This window comes from Notolepis coatsorum (genome assembly GCF_963971535.1).
Source record: "Notolepis coatsorum genome assembly, chromosome: 19".
Classification (NCBI taxonomy): Eukaryota; Metazoa; Chordata; class Actinopteri; order Aulopiformes; family Paralepididae; genus Notolepis; species Notolepis coatsorum.
In genome coordinates, this window is record NC_140183.1 from 5483837 (window position 1) to 5499183 (window position 15347).

The 15347-nt window shown below is 49.6% G+C and overlaps 1 protein-coding gene across 1 annotated transcript in view; it reads left to right on the top strand.

Annotated features, from left to right (window-relative positions):
* LOC311246678 (14-3-3 protein zeta/delta-like) overlaps positions 1–15347 on the top strand; it is a 53597-nt gene that overhangs the window by 21964 nt on the left and 16286 nt on the right. Inside the window, exon 3 of the mRNA XM_084336860.1 lies at positions 9510–9633. Within this exon, the coding sequence (XP_084192986.1) occupies positions 9510–9633 (124 nt within the window). The remainder of the gene's footprint in view (positions 1–9509; positions 9634–15347) is intronic.

The following is a 15347-nucleotide window of genomic DNA, read 5'->3' on the forward strand; positions in this document are numbered from 1 at the left end:
TTACAGAACGGAGGACCAGGCCACCAAACTAGTAGAGAAGTGCTTACAGAACGGAGGACCAGGCCACTAAACTAGTAGAGAAGCGCTTCCAGAACGGAGGCCAGGCCACCAAACTAGTAGAGAAGCGCTTACAGAACGGAGGGCCAGGCCACCAAACTAGTAGAGAAGCGCTTCCAGAACGGAGGCCAGGCCACTAAACTAGTAGAGAAGCTCTTACAGAACGGAGGGCCAGGCCACCAAACTAGTAGAGAAGCGCTTCCAGAACGGAGGCCAGGCCACCAAACTAGTAGAGAAGCGCTTACAGAACGGAGGGCCAGGCCACCAAACTAGTAGAGAAGCGCTTCCAGAACGGAGGCCAGGCCACCAAACTAGTAGAGAAGCGCTTACAGAACGGAGGGCCAGGCCACCAAACTAGTAGAGAAGCGCTTACAGAACGGAGGACCAGGCCACCAAACTAGTAGAGAAGCGCTTACAGAACGGAGGGCCAGGCCACCAAACTAGTAGAGAAGCGCTTACAGAATGTGGTATTTTTAAGCATGAAAATCTTCGAGATTAACACTTTAAGAAATGGATAGGCAGCAGCAACCTACGTGACCTTTGGAGTCTGTGTTCTGCCGTGCAGTGAGTCCTCCCTGTGGGCCCCGCCCTGTATTCAACCGTTTAGAGAACAAGTAGCAGAACGGGGTGGGGCACCGCTGACTGGTGTTTCCCACATATGTTGCAGTATATATATATACAGTACTACGGTCTAGCTGGCTGGTAATATGTGTGGATTGTAGACATGAGCAGCAGGGATTGTCTTTTTCTCCGTCAGGGTGTGTGAAACCCTGAAGAACCCTTTAATTCTTAGAAGGGGTCCCAGTTTTCCTACTTAAATTAAACATTTGTTTGTTTGTTTGTTGTGGGTTTGAGATGGGTGAATTCTAAACGACACAACCCATGATGGGAGCTGTACTGTGCTCCTCTCTGCCCGTCTGGTGAATTACTGGGTTCTAATCCCATAATGACAACAGCTGAGCCACCAGCCCTCTGGGTCACTGACCTCCACCTCCCCAGCATGGCCTCGTGAGAGAGGGATGAGAGGCTGCAGCCTCATGAGAGGAGAGAGGGATGAGAGGCTGCAGCCTCATGAGAGGAGAGAGGGATGAGAGGCTACAGCCTCATGAGAGGAGAGAGGGATGAGAGGAGAGAGGGATGAGAAGCTACAGCTTCATGAGAGGAGAGGGGGATGAGAAGCTACAGCCTCATGAGAGTAGAGAGGGATGAGAAGCTACAGCCTCATGAGAGGAGAGAGGGATGAGAGGAGAGAGGGATGAGAAGCTACAGCCTCATGAGAGGAGAGAGGGATGAGAAGCTACAGCCTCATGAGAGGAGAGAGGGATGAGAGGCTGCAGCCTCATGAGAGGAGAGAGGGATGAGAGGCTGCAGCCTCATGAGAGGAGAGAGGGATGAGAGGCTACAGCCTCATGAGAGGAGAGAGGGATGAGAGGAGAGAGGGATGAGAAGCTACAGCTTCATGAGAGGAGAGAGGGATGAGAAGCTACAGCCTCATGAGAGTAGAGAGGGATGAGAAGCTACAGCCTCATGAGAGGAGAGAGGGATGAGAGGAGAGAGGGATGAGAAGCTACAGCCTCATGAGAGGAGAGAGGGATGAGAGGCTACAGCCTCATGAGAGGAGAGGGATGAGAGGCTGCAGCCTCATGAGAGGAGAGAGGGATGAGAGGCTGCAGCCTCATGAGAGGAGAGAGGGATGAGAAGCTACAGCTTCATGAGAGGAGAGAGGGATGAGAAGCTACAGCCTCATGAGAGGAGAGAGGGATGAGAGGAGAGAGGGATGAGAAGCTACAGCTTCATGAGAGGAGAGAGGGATGAGAAGCTACAGCCTCATGAGAGGAGAGAGGGATGAGAGGCTGCAGCCTCATGAGAGGAGAGAGGGATGAGAGGCTGCAGCCTCATGAGAGGAGAGAGGGATGAGAAGCTACAGCCTCATGAGAGAAGAGAGGGATGAGAGGCTGCAGCCTCATGAGAGAAGAGAGGGATGAGAGGCTACAGCCTCATGAGAGAGGGATGAGAGGCTGCAGCCTCATGAGAGGAGAGAGGGATGAGAAGCTGCAGCCTCATGAGAGGAGAGAGGGATGAGAAGCTGCAGCCTCATGAGAGTAGAGAGGGATGAGAGGCTGCAGCCTCATGAGAGGAGAGAGGGATGAGAGGCTACAGAAATCCAGATCAGATAGAGGTGTAAACCTAACCGCGGGCTGGAAGGATAAGAGGAGGACTAAGTCACTTTCACTATCCCGGCCCCCTGCCACCCCCCCCCCCCCCTGCGGCTGGGATGGGCAGGCTTCTCAGACACAGAGGGGCGGAGCAAGAATACTAGAATCCTGGTTGCCATGGCATCCTCTGCCCCTCCTAATGACTCCTGTGACATGTCTGTGATAGAATGGAGTCTTCTGCGCTTCAGGTTAAACTAAGGTGTGTCTGTCCTTCTTGTTTTTCACATCCTTGCTTGGCTACGCCGCACCCAAGAGTAAAACATCTTGCAAACTGGGCAGTACAATAGGTAGGCAATGTTCCTGGCTGCAGAAAGCACAGCTAATTGGTTAATCGAAACAATTCATTGCTTGTGTCCCCCTTGCTTGTGACATCACCAACGGCAATCATTCTGAACAGCTGGTTTAGGCTCACTAGTCTCCAGACTATCTTTGTGATCCCCCCCCCCCCGCCCAAATAACATTTCCGACGACCATGTCCATAAACACACTTGGCAAAACCCACTTTGTCCTTTAAGTCTCTTCAAGAGACCATCTCGAACGTCGTCACGAGCTCCATGTTTGCTGGAATGTGCCTTATTGCTCGGAGCGGGCATTATTGTGTAATCTAATGCTGTCCACAGCATACTAGTGTTACGTAACGTCCACGCTGCTCCGGTGCTCCAGAGGACCCCCCGCTTGACGCTCACAGTAACCGACGTGAGTTAGATTTACTCTGTGCGTTTACAGGAAGAATATGACCCATTTCTTGTAAAGTGGGCGGAAATCATCTCAAAGGCCTCCCCTGTGTGCTGCTCCCTGCACGAGTGGCACATGACTAAGTGTTGCCAATCCCACAGAGCTCCCGTTTCTTTTCCCCTCGCTCTTTTCCCTCTCCACCCCCCTCCCCCCTCCCTCTCTCTTTCTCTCTGTGGTAGATGGTAAAGATCCTGTCTGGTATGCAACAAGCCAGATGTTTCATCTGCAACCCCAAGGCCAGTGCCTCAGAATAGCCCTGCTGTCTCCAAGGCACATGGCGCTAGCGAGTCATTTCATTCGGGGCGTGATAATTGAACATTGGGAGGGTTCATCTACTGACTCATTCCTGCCATGGCGGCGCTGGGCTGGCGTTGGCCTTGCCCTCGACCGCGTCCCGGTTCCCCCGCCCTCCTGCCATGGCGCTGGGCTGGCGTTGGCCTTGCCCTCGACCGCGTCCCGGTTCCCCCGCCCTCCTGCCATGGCGCTGGGCTGGCGTTGGCCTTGCCTTCGACCGCGTCCCGGTTCCCCCGCCCTCCTGCCATGGCGCTGGGCTGGCGTTGGCCTTGCCCTCGACCGCGTCCCGGTTCCCCCGCCCTCCTGCCATGGCGCTGGGCTGGCGTTGGCCTTGCCTTCGACCGCGCCCCGGTTCCCCCGCCCGTGTGTGTAACGTTAGTCCACAACGTATGCCGTTGATGTGATTTCAAAATAGTAGCGTGTATAGGCAAGAAATGGCCACGGTTTTAGTGTAATACACGCATAAGGCTATTGCTCAGCATTTCGGGAATTACCCCAGACCAATCTAAAACCACTCATATTCACCATGGTATAAAACGGGGATGTATGGATTAAGGATGGGACTTTCTAGCAAAAGTGCTATTCGAAAATTTGTGTTTCATAATATATTTGCACAATCAACTCTGCCTCTCTTTGTTAACTACAACAAGCAACGCTGTTTGTTATTTAAGATGAGGTCGGACTCGGCACTGACAGATTTGTGTTCATTGTGCTGCTTTTATAAAGCCTCAAATGACGGCTTATAATATTTCATGAAAGCAAAGTCCCACAACATTAAAAAAAAAAAAAAAAAATTATATTTTTTTTATTTTTTATTTCGAAGCTTCGAATTTAAAGCGAATCTCGGCCCCGAAGCTTCGAATTCCAAAAAAGATAATCGAAGGTCAGCCCTAGTTGAAACAACATCTTTGTTGGCCGACGGCTGCTGCTATCTTAACATTAGCAACAGGGGAGGAAACTGACTTTTTGGCTTACCAGCCAACTGGCAAGTAGATGATTTTTTTTACCAGCCAAACAGATTTTTTTACCAGCCAAAAATGTATCGCTAATTGTGATAATTACTTCTTTGTATGTCTTCGTCTAAATTGATTTTCAATCATAGTAATAATCACACTGTGTCTCTACTCTTTAAAATATTTATTAGCATAAAACATTAATAAGTGTCTCTACTCTCCACAATATTAGCATACAACATGTATTAATCACACTGTCTCTACTCTTCAAAATATTAGGATATCACATACAGTATTAACATGAAAGAGGGAACTATTCTGGACTTGGTTGGGCTGAACTGGGCAGTGAAAGATGCTGGGCTGGACTGGGTTGGGCTGGACTGGGCAGTGAAAGATGCTGGGCTGGGTTGGGCTGGACTGGGCAGTGAAAGATGCTGGGTTGGGCTGGGCAGTGAAAGAACCAAGCATTTCACTGTAATGTAATGGCTAAATAAAACAACTTGAACTTGACTCGTTACATTTGCACTCTGGTTGGATGCCAAACGTATTCTGGTTGTACTGTACTTGTGCTGTATGATGACAATACATTGGAATCGAATCTCATGTCGCTAGGGGTTCAGCAGGTGTATTCTGAATGACAAGTATGACAACATCACTGTTGTGAAGGCTATGGGCAGATTGCAGAATGATTTTTTTTGTTTTGTTTACTAGTACTCGCCAGATTGGCGAGTGCTCTTCATGAATCACTCGCCAAACATAAAAAATACTCTCATTTGGCGAGTAAAGTGGCCTAATTTCCTCCCCTGATTAGCAAGTTAAAGGGCTGCGCTCTGCATAGCTTAATTAACGTGCATAACATAACATACCTGTGTAACTTGTGTTCCGCTGGGAAGGCATCAGCATCACTGCATTCACTTGGTTTAATCCAAACGTCAATTCGGAAACGTCGTATTATGAAATGAGACGGGTGAGTGTGAGTCACTAAAGTCTCTTGTTTGATTCATTTCCTGATCGGGGACCTCTCCTCATCTCACTAGACTGTGTTGTTGTGGCCCGTGTTCGCGCGTGACTTTCAAATGATTGTAAACACAACATAGTACTGTGATATTCTGATGTATATCACATTCTGATATATATTTTTCCTGTGAAATAAATAGAAGTAGAAAAAAATAAACGCAGGTTCGAACCCATTAATTAAGATTTGAACACCAACGTAACGAACGAAGGTCCGAACGTTCAAACATTTGCGCTCAGCCCTAATGCATACGTTCATTTGTGGTGGCCCAGCACAATATAAAACGGGCCTACCACAAATACATTTTCCAAACTGATGGAATAACCCATTAATAATGTACACAATCCTTCCCTCTCCTGCATATATTGTAGTATCTGCTCCTCCACTCTCGGACTGACCGAAACGTTGTAATCGATAAATATTTAATCCGAAGCGGCGTGGGGGAGTTCTTTACCATTGCTTTCAAGAAGCGTATTCGATTCAAATGAGAACATTTCCTGGCCCTACTTGGTGGCGTCTGTTGACTGACATGGGACAAGGGGACAGAAGCGTGAGAGGTGGAGGACACAGGGCCGCTGGTTGGTGGAGGACACGGGGCCCGCAGCGTGGCTGGTTGGTGGAGGACACGGGCTGGTTGGTGGAGGACACGGGGCCCGCAGCGTGGCTGGTTGGTGGAGGACACGGGCTGGTTGGTGGAGGACACGGGGCCCGCAGCGTGGCTGGTTACCGCAGCGTGGCTGGTTGGTGGAGGACACGGGGCCCGCAGCGTGGCTGGTTGGTGGAGGACACGGGCTGGTTGGTGGAGGACACGGGGCCCGCAGCGTGGCTGGTTACCGCAGCGTGGCTGGTTGGTGGAGGACACGGGGCCCGCAGCGTGGCTGGTTGGTGGAGGACACGGGGCCCGCAGCGTGGCTGGTTGGTGGAGGACACGGGGCCCGCAGCGTGGCGTCTCTTCATGCCTGGCGCCTGCGTTCAGGCTCGTAGCAGAGAGCAGCATCCGAGTGGTGGATCTCTGCTGAAGAGCCAAGCTGGGCTCTGAGTGACCTACTTCTACTGTGAAAGCTCATCAGGAGTTCAGCCTGGCTCTCTCACTCTCTCTCTCTCTCTCTCCTCCCCCACCCTCTCTCCCTTCCACCATCCCTCCCTCCCTCCCTCCCTCGCTCGTTTTTCTCCTTAACCCTCCTTCACTCTTCCATCACATCACCATCCCACATACTCACCCCTTTCTCCCCCCCTCCTCTCCCAACCTCTCTAACCCCCCCCCCCCCCCCTCCTTAGGGGTCTCTGAAGCATCTGTGATGCAGCCCAGGCTAAATCCAAGCTCAAGCCTGGAGGCTATCGGGAGGTAGCTAGCTTCATGTACACCCGGAGAGAAGAGAGGCTTCTAGCTGTGCGTGTGAGAGGGGGGGGGGGGGGGGGGGGGGGGTGGATGAGCCGTGTGAAAGGAACCGTCCATTTTGGAATCTGAATCTAGCCAAATGAAAATCACGCTTCTCTAGATCAATGATTTTGATATTCCGGGTTGATGTCCATCATGTCATGTCCACATTTAGCATTTTTGTACATTAGTTTGTATATTTTATTTTGTATAGTGTTTGGTGTTTGTTCTTTTAACTTTTTTTTTCAGTATTAAGCACAATCTCAGGAGGCTCGTACAGAACCTTAATGTACACATGTACCTTATATATGTGACAAATAAAACGAAACTGGAACTTATTTAGAGATGGTCTTCTTCTGTGCCTGTGTGGAATTAGTTTCACAAGTTGTGTGTTTGTGTGTGCAGAGCAAATTGAGGCCACCTGTGCTTCAACATGGCACTGCGCTTCCCTGCTCCGGCCTCAAACAGTCCAAGCCGCGCTTAGCGTCGTCTCACCACCAGACCATCTGAGACTAGAGAGCAGCCAGGTGTCTGTCTCACCACCAGGCCATCTGAGACTAGAGAGCAGCCAGGTGTCTGTCTCACCACCAGGCCATCTGAGACTAGAGAGCAGCCAGGTGTCTGTCTCACCACCAGACCATCTGAGACTAGAGAGCAGCCAGGTGTCTGTCTCACCACCAGGCCATCTGAGACTAGAGAGCAGCCAGGTGTCTGTCTCACCACCAGACCATCTGAGACTAGAGAGCAGCCAGGTGTCTGTCTCACCACCAGACCATCTGAGACTAGAGAGCAGCCAGGTGTCTGTCTCACCACCAGGCCATCTGAGACTAGAGAGCAGCCAGGTGTCTGTCTCACCACCAGGCCATCTGAGACTAGAGAGCAGCCAGGTGTCTGTCTCACCACCAGGCCATCTGAGACTAGAGAGCAGCCAGGTGTCTGTCTCACCACCAGACCATCTGAGACTAGAGAGCAGCCAGGTGTCTGTCTCACCACCAGGCCATCTGAGACTAGAGAGCAGCCAGGTGTCTGTCTCACCACCAGACCATCTGAGACTAGAGAGCAGCCAGGTGTCTGTCTCACCACCAGGCCATCTGAGACTAGAGAGCAGCCAGTTGTCTGTCTCACCACCAGACCATCTGAGACTAGAGAGCAGCCAGGTGTCTGTCTCACCACCAGGCCATCTGAGACTAGAGAGCAGCCAGGTGTGGCATTTTCCAGTGTTTAGCATTGTTTTCTAGCAATGTGGGGTTGTTGTATCAATGGGGTCTGTGTGTCTAATTCTCATGTTGGCTCATCGGTCCAGTGCAGACGTCACGAGATCCTCCTCCACTGAACTAAGCCATTCTGAATGTCGTGTACCTGTGACGTATAAGAATTCTCATCTGCATAACTAACGCTCTATGGTTGTAGCGCACACTCAACCATTCGCTCAACAACAGAGCGAGTGGAAATACTGACACTTCCTCAAACGGGTTGACGTGGCGCGGGTGCCGACAGAGAGAGCAGAGAACGGGCGAGAGAGGGATACGGAGCATTTACACACACACACGCAGTCGGGATGCAGTCGGAAGTGTGTGTAAATGCTCCGTATCCCCCTCTCTCTCTCTCGCTCGTTCTCTGCTCTGTCGGCACTCGCGTCATGTCAACCTGTTGCAAAATATCATAGCGCACACGCACACTCCCACGTGTATTACAATCTGTGCAATAATATTCACTGGGGTATATATTGTCATTTGAAACAAGTTACCAATGCATTGTCCCGTGGGATTATGCCCCCCCGCAGCGAAATTAATTAGTCTCCCTCTTTATCTCTGTCTCTCTGTCTGCCAGTGCAGACTGTGGGTGACTGTCACTCAAAGCGTTTTGTGAGTATGGGCGGAGCCCAGCCCAAAACAGCTTGAAATCTTGACGTGGAAAAATGCTGCTTTAGAGTACTTGATTAGAAATACAAAACAATGCATTTTTTTTTGAAGAAAACCTTACAGATGTGTTCCATAGACTCTCAGGAATTGTGTAACAAATAGTGAAAGGAATAGCAAAACATGGGACCTTTAAATCTTTTGGTTTTGGTGTGTGTGTGTGTGTGTTGGAGTTTAGTAAGTTATTATACTGTGAGCCTGAGGTGTGGTCAGCAATAGCAGCCCCTCCCTTCTCCCCATTCACCTCCAACCCACACATCAGGCCGAGACAAAAAAAATGAAAGGAAACAAAGTGTAATACAGAGTCGGGGCTCTTTCCCCCCCTTTTTTTTATATATATATATATATATATCTTTTATTGGTGAAACACAGGTGGTACAGAGAAGCAAAAGTTAGTTATCAATGTATAACATATCACCATGTTTCTTTTTTTGCTTTTATGGGACATGACGAGACACGGACAGGACTGAAATTGAACAGGGACGACGAAAAACAATAAAGACAAGAACTAAACAAAGTCGAAAACGGGCAAAAAGAAAGCTAAATAAAATTAACATAAAAAAAAAAAAAAAATGATAATAAATGAAATTTAAATTAAAATAATAATGGTGATGATAATAATAAATATCCAGGATAGAATATACAGTGGGGTGGAGTTTACAACAGGGTATCTAAGGTGCTCACCTCAGAGAAGAAGTGTTTCTTTAGGATCAGTCAGGGTCGAGGGATGTGAGAGTGTTTGTGAATGTGATTAGAGGTTGCCATCTCTCTTTCCCTTGTTTGGCGGCGGTACAGATCATGACGCCCGCTCTCCCCAAGCCCCTCCCTCCCCAAGCCCCTCCCTCACCACTGCGGACGTTATGTAAATAACCGCTGTGATATATGTTCATGATTTGCATGTTCCTAACGGACGGTCCTTTGGTTCTTGTTTCCCCTCTGCAGGGGCTCCTAGATAAGCACCTCATCCCCAAGGCTTCCCCGGCGGAGAGCAAGGTCTTCTACTTGAAGATGAAGGGGGATTACTACCGCTACCTGGCCGAGGTGGCTGTGGGAGACGAGAAGAAGGGTGAGCCCAGTCATGAGTCCTTTAACACCAGCTGTGTGCCTGACCTGTGTGTGCGTGCGTGCGCTTGATGCCTTGATTTACACCACCGTTCTCTGCCAAGTCAGGCCTATCAAACTAGATCCCTAAGTGTCCACTGTAGCATCTGGATCAGTGTCCTGTAGGGGTGTAAAGGTATCCGTACCGAACCGAACCGTTTCAGTGTGTACCGTACCGGACGGCTGTGTAGTGTACCGAACGAATACAACGGTATGTTAACCACTAACGACCGCCCACCGGGGGCTGTTTTTTTCACAATCTAATATCATTATTATTATTTAAAAAAAATTCACAAGTCTATTATTAATTTCAATATAGAATATTCGTTGACAGCCCTACAAGTACAATTAGTTACTGCACACTACATCACCCCTGAGTGGAACATGGAAAGCCAAACTTTCCCCCATTGTACCGAAAACCCGTACCGAACCTTGCCTTCAAAACCTGAGGTACGTACCGAACCGTGGTTTTTGTGTACCGTTACACCCCTAGTTTCCTGTCTTTTGACCCTCCCTCGTTCAACACCACTGCAGCAGTATCCACATGCGCTCTTTAAAAAGGGCTGCTCTTATGTAGTGATTATTATTCCAAAGCACTTTACAACTTATGCCTCACATTCACTCACACATTCACACACCGACGGCAAAGGCGACCGTGCGAGGTGCCGCCCTGCTCATCGGGAGCAGGTAGGGGTTAAGTTGCCGGGAGGAGCCAGAATCGAGAGCCGGGAACCTTCTGATTACCAGATGACCGCTCTCCCTCCTGAGACACTGTCTAACCCTAACCTTCTGATTACCAGACGACCTCCTCTACCTCCTGAGACACTGTCTAACCCTAACCTTCTGATTACCAGACGACCTCCTCTACCTCCTGAGACACTGTCTAACCCTAACCTTCTGATTACCAGACGACCGCTCTACCTCCTGAGCCACTGTCTAACCCTAACCTTCTGATTACCAGACGACCTCCTCTACCTCCTGAGACAGTCTAACCCTAACCTTCTGATTACCAGACGACCTGCTCTACCTCCTGAGACACTGTCTAACCTGTCTCAGGAGGTAGAGCAGCCGTCTGGTAATCAGAAGGTTAGACAGTGTCTCAGGAGGTAGAGCAGGTCGTCTGGTAATCAGAAGTTCAAGTTTCAAGTTTCTTTAATAGTTGTCATACAGAAGTACAGAATACTTTCATACAAAATGCTTCTTACTGTTACGCTCCAGAGACTGTGCTAGACAAGATAGTATCAAACATAGTATACATGTAATTTAGAAGAAGAAAAAGAGGTCACAGTGTTCGGTATAGACATATGTACAATGTTCTGAGTTACCATATAATATACAATACTATGCAGTGTACTAATGTACAGTACTATCTAGTGCAAAGCAGAAATGGGATGAGGTACAATTTAGGTACAATTTACAGTAAGGTGTACGAGTTGTAGTGCAATCCTTCATCAATAAATATAAAGTGTGGGGAGTGGGTGCTACAGTGTGTTTGTTTAAAGTGGGTGTGTGCTATAAAGTGTGTGGAGTGGGTGCTACAGTGTGTTTGTTTAAGTGAGTGTGTGCGTGTGGATGTGTGTGCTATGTGCGTTTGGTGGTTGTTGTTGTGTAGTGTTCATTCATTGTTCGTTTAGCAGCCTGATGGCCTGGGGATAGAAGCTTCTTCTGAGTCTTTCTGTGCTTGCCTTGAGACTCCGGTATCGCTTGCCTGACCGCAGCAGTTCAAAGAGGCAGTTGTTCGGGTGACTGGAGTCTTTAATGATTCTCTTAGCCTTGCCCTTGCAACGCTTGTTGTAAATGTTCTGGAGGGTGGGGAGCCCCCCTCCAATTGTGCGTTCGGCTGAACGTGTCACTCTTTGTAGTCTGCTTCGGTCTTGTGCAGTGCTATTCCCAAACCAGGAGGTGATGTTGCCGGTCAAGATGCTCTCTATTGTACATGAGTAGAAGTTCTTAAGGATCTTCTGACTGACTTGGAACTTCCTTAGGCGCCTGAGGAAGTAGAGGCGTTGTCGTGCCTTCTTCACAACACTGTCAATGTGTGTGGTCCATGTCAAGTCCTTGGATATGTAGGCTCTGAGGTACTTAAAGCTGTTGACTCTCTCAACCGGTGCCCCGTCGATGCTGAGGGGGCTGTAGTCCTTGACCCCCGACCTCCTGAAGTCCACAATCATCTCCTTTGTTTTGCTGACGTTCAGGGAGAGGCTGTTTTCCTGGCACCATCCCGCCAGGACCTTGACCTCTTCCAGGTAGGCCCTCTCGTCGTTGGCAGAGATCAGGCCCACCACCACTGTGTCGTCAGCAAATTTGATGATTGTATTGCTACTCCGCTGAGCCACACAGTCGTGTGTGTACAGGGAGTAGAGGAGGGGACTCAGAACACAGCCCTGGGGGGCCCCTATGTTGAGGGTGATGGATGAGGAGGTGCAGTTGCCTGCTCTCACCACCTGGGGTCTGCCAGTCAGGAAGTCCAAGACCCACTGGCAGAGGTCATAGTTCCAGCCCAGGTCCCTGAGCTTGGCTATGAGTATGGAGGGGACTATGGTATTGAATGCCGAGCTGTAGTCGATGAATAGCATTCTCACATAGTTCCCCTGCCTCTTGTCCAGGTGTGATGCTGCTGTGTGCAGCACATGGGCTATGGCGTCCTCCGTGGACCTGTTGGGGCGGTATGCAAATTGCAGGGGGTCCATGTTGATGGGGAGGGAGGAGCAGATGTAGCCCTTTACTAGCTTCTCAAAGCTAGTAAAGGGTTAGGGTTAGACAGTGTCTCAGGCGTTAGAGCAGGTCGTCTGGTAATCAGAAGGTTAGGGTTAGACAGTGTCTCAGGAGGTAGAGGAGGTCTGGTAATCAGAAGGTTAGGGTTAGACAGTGTCTCAGGAGGTAGAGTCTGGTAATCAGAAGGTTAGGGTTAGACAGTGTCTCAGGAGGTAGAGTCTGGTAATCAGAAGGTTAGGGTTAGACAGTGTCTCAGGAGGTAGTCTGGTAATCAGAAGGTTAGGGTTAGACAGTGTCTCAGGAGGTAGTCTGGTAATCAGAAGGTTAGGGTTAGACAGTGTCTCAGGAGGTAGTCTGGTAATCAGAAGGTTAGTGTTAGACAGTGGCTCAGGAGGTAGAGTCTGGTAATCAGAAGGTTAGGGTTAGACAGTGGCTCAGGCAGTAGAGTCTGGTAATCGGGTTAGGGTTAGACAGTGTCTCAGGAGGTAGAGTCTGGTAATCAGAAGGTTAGGGTTAGACAGTGTCTCAGGAGGTAGAGTCTGGTAATCAGAAGGTTAGAGTTAGACAGTGTCTCAGGAGGTAGAGCAGGTCGTCTGGTAATCAGAAGGTTAGGGTTAGACAGTGGCTCAGGCAGTAGAGTCTGGTAATCAGAAGGTTAGGGTTAGACAGTGTCTCAGGAGGTAGAGTCTGGTAATCAGAAGGTTAGGGTTAGACAGTGTCTCAGGAGGTAGAGTCTGGTAATCAGAAGGTTAGGGTTAGACAGTGTCTCAGGAGGTAGAGTCTGGTAATCAGAAGGTTAGGGTTAGACAGTGGCTCAGGAGGTAGAGGAGGTCTGGTAATCAGAAGGTTAGGGTTAGACAGTGGCTCAGGAGGTAGAGGAGGTCGTCTGGTAATCAGAAGGTTAGGGTTAGACAGTGGCTCAGGAGGTAGAGGAGGTCGTCTGGTAATCAGAAGGTTAGGGTTAGACAGTGGCTCAGGAGGTAGAGGAGGTCTGGTAATCAGAAGGTTAGGGTTAGACGGTGTCTCAGGAGGTAGAGTCTGGTAATCAGAAGGTTAGGGTTAGACAGTGGCTCAGGAGGTAGAGGAGGTCGTCTGGTAATCAGAAGGTTAGGGTTAGACAGTGGCTCAGGAGGTAGAGGAGGTCGTCTGGTAATCAGAAGGTTAGGGTTAGACAGTGTCTCAGGAGGTAGAGCAGGTCGTCTGGTAATCAGAATGTTAGGGTTAGACGGTGTCTCAGGAGGTAGAGTCTGGTAATCAGAAGGTTAGGGTTAGACAGTGTCTCAGGAGGTAGAGCGGTCGTCTGGTAATCAGAAGGTTAGGGTTAGACAGTGGCTCAGGAGGTAGAGGAGGTCGTCTGGTAATCAGAAGGTTGGGGTTAGACAGTGTCTCAGGAGGTAGAGGAGGTCGTCTGGTAATCAGAAGGTTAGGGTTAGACAGTGTCTCAGGAGGTAGAGTCTGGTAATCAGAAGGTTAGGGTTAGACAGTGTCTCAGGAGGTAGAGGAGGTCGTCTGGTAATCAGAAGGTTAGGGTTAGACAGTGTCTCAGGAGGTAGAGGAGGTCGTCTGGTAATCAGAAGGTTAGGGTTAGACGTTGGCTCAGGAGGTAGAGCAGGTCGTCTGGTAATCAGAAGGTTATGGTTAGACGGTGTCTCAGGAGGTAGAGGAGGTCGTCTGGTAATCAGAAGGTTAGGGTTAGACAGTGGCTCAGGAGGTAGAGGAGGTCGTCTGGTAATCAGAAGGTTGGGGTTAGACAGTGTCTCAGGAGGTAGAGGAGGTTGTCTGGTAATCAGAAGGTTTGGGTTAGACAGTGGCTCAGGAGGTAGAGCAGGTTGTCTGGTAATCAGAAGGTTAGGGTTAGACAGTGTCTCAGGAGGTAGAGGAGGTCGTCTGGTAATCAGAAGGTTAGGGTTAGACGTTGGCTCAGGAGGTAGAGCAGGTCGTCTGGTAATCAGAAGGTTATGGTTAGACGGTGTCTCAGGAGGTAGAGGAGGTCGTCTGGTAATCAGAAGGTTAGGGTTAGACAGTGGCTCAGGAGGTAGAGGAGGTCGTCTGGTAATCAGAAGGTTGGGGTTAGACAGTGTCTCAGGAGGTAGAGCGGTCGTCTGGTAATCAGAAGGTTAGGGTTAGACAGTGTCTCAGGAGGTAGAGCGGTCGTCTGGTAATCAGAAGGTTGGGGTTAGACAGTGTCTCAGGAGGTAGAGCGGTCGTCTGGTAATCAGAAGGTTAGGGTTAGACAGTGTCTCAGGAGGTAGAGCGGTCGTCTGGTAATCAGAAGGTTGGGGTTAGACAGTGTCTCAGGAGGTAGAGCGGTCGTCTGGTAATCAGAAGGTTAGGGTTAGACAGTGTCTCAGGAGGTAGAGCGGTCGTCTGGTAATCAGAAGGTTGGGGTTAGACAGTGTCTCAGGAGGTAGAGCGGTCGTCTGGTAATCAGAAGGTTAGGGTTAGACAGTGTCTCAGGAGGTAGAGCCAGGCTCCTCCCAGCTCTGTGTCGATGTGTCCCTGAGAAAGACACCACCTGCTCCGACAAGCCGCTCTGCACGTTGCATGGTTAGGGTTCCCTCCGCCGTTGGCGTGTGAGTGAACCGTTGAGTGTGAAGCCTATGTTGTAAAAACCACATGGGATAAAAGCGCAATATAAATGAAGTCCCATTTACCATTTATCAGGACGGCTGATTGATTTAGTAGATGACAAGCTTCCTAATGGCACCAAGCTTCCTTATTGGTTAGTTTCACCCTGCAACTTCCTGCTCATCCATTCATAAAACCACTGCCACAGGATGTCTGTCGGCGCTCCGGAAAGACGGCCCGCTGTGCGTTTAACCTCTTCTCTCGCAGACTCTGACACCGAGCCAGAAAGCCACTAAGAGGAAATGACGTGGTGGAAGCGTGTCCGCTGAATTTACAGAAGTTGTATTCATCAGGATGACTATTCAGACCACGATACAGAGAGAGAGGAACAGCCAT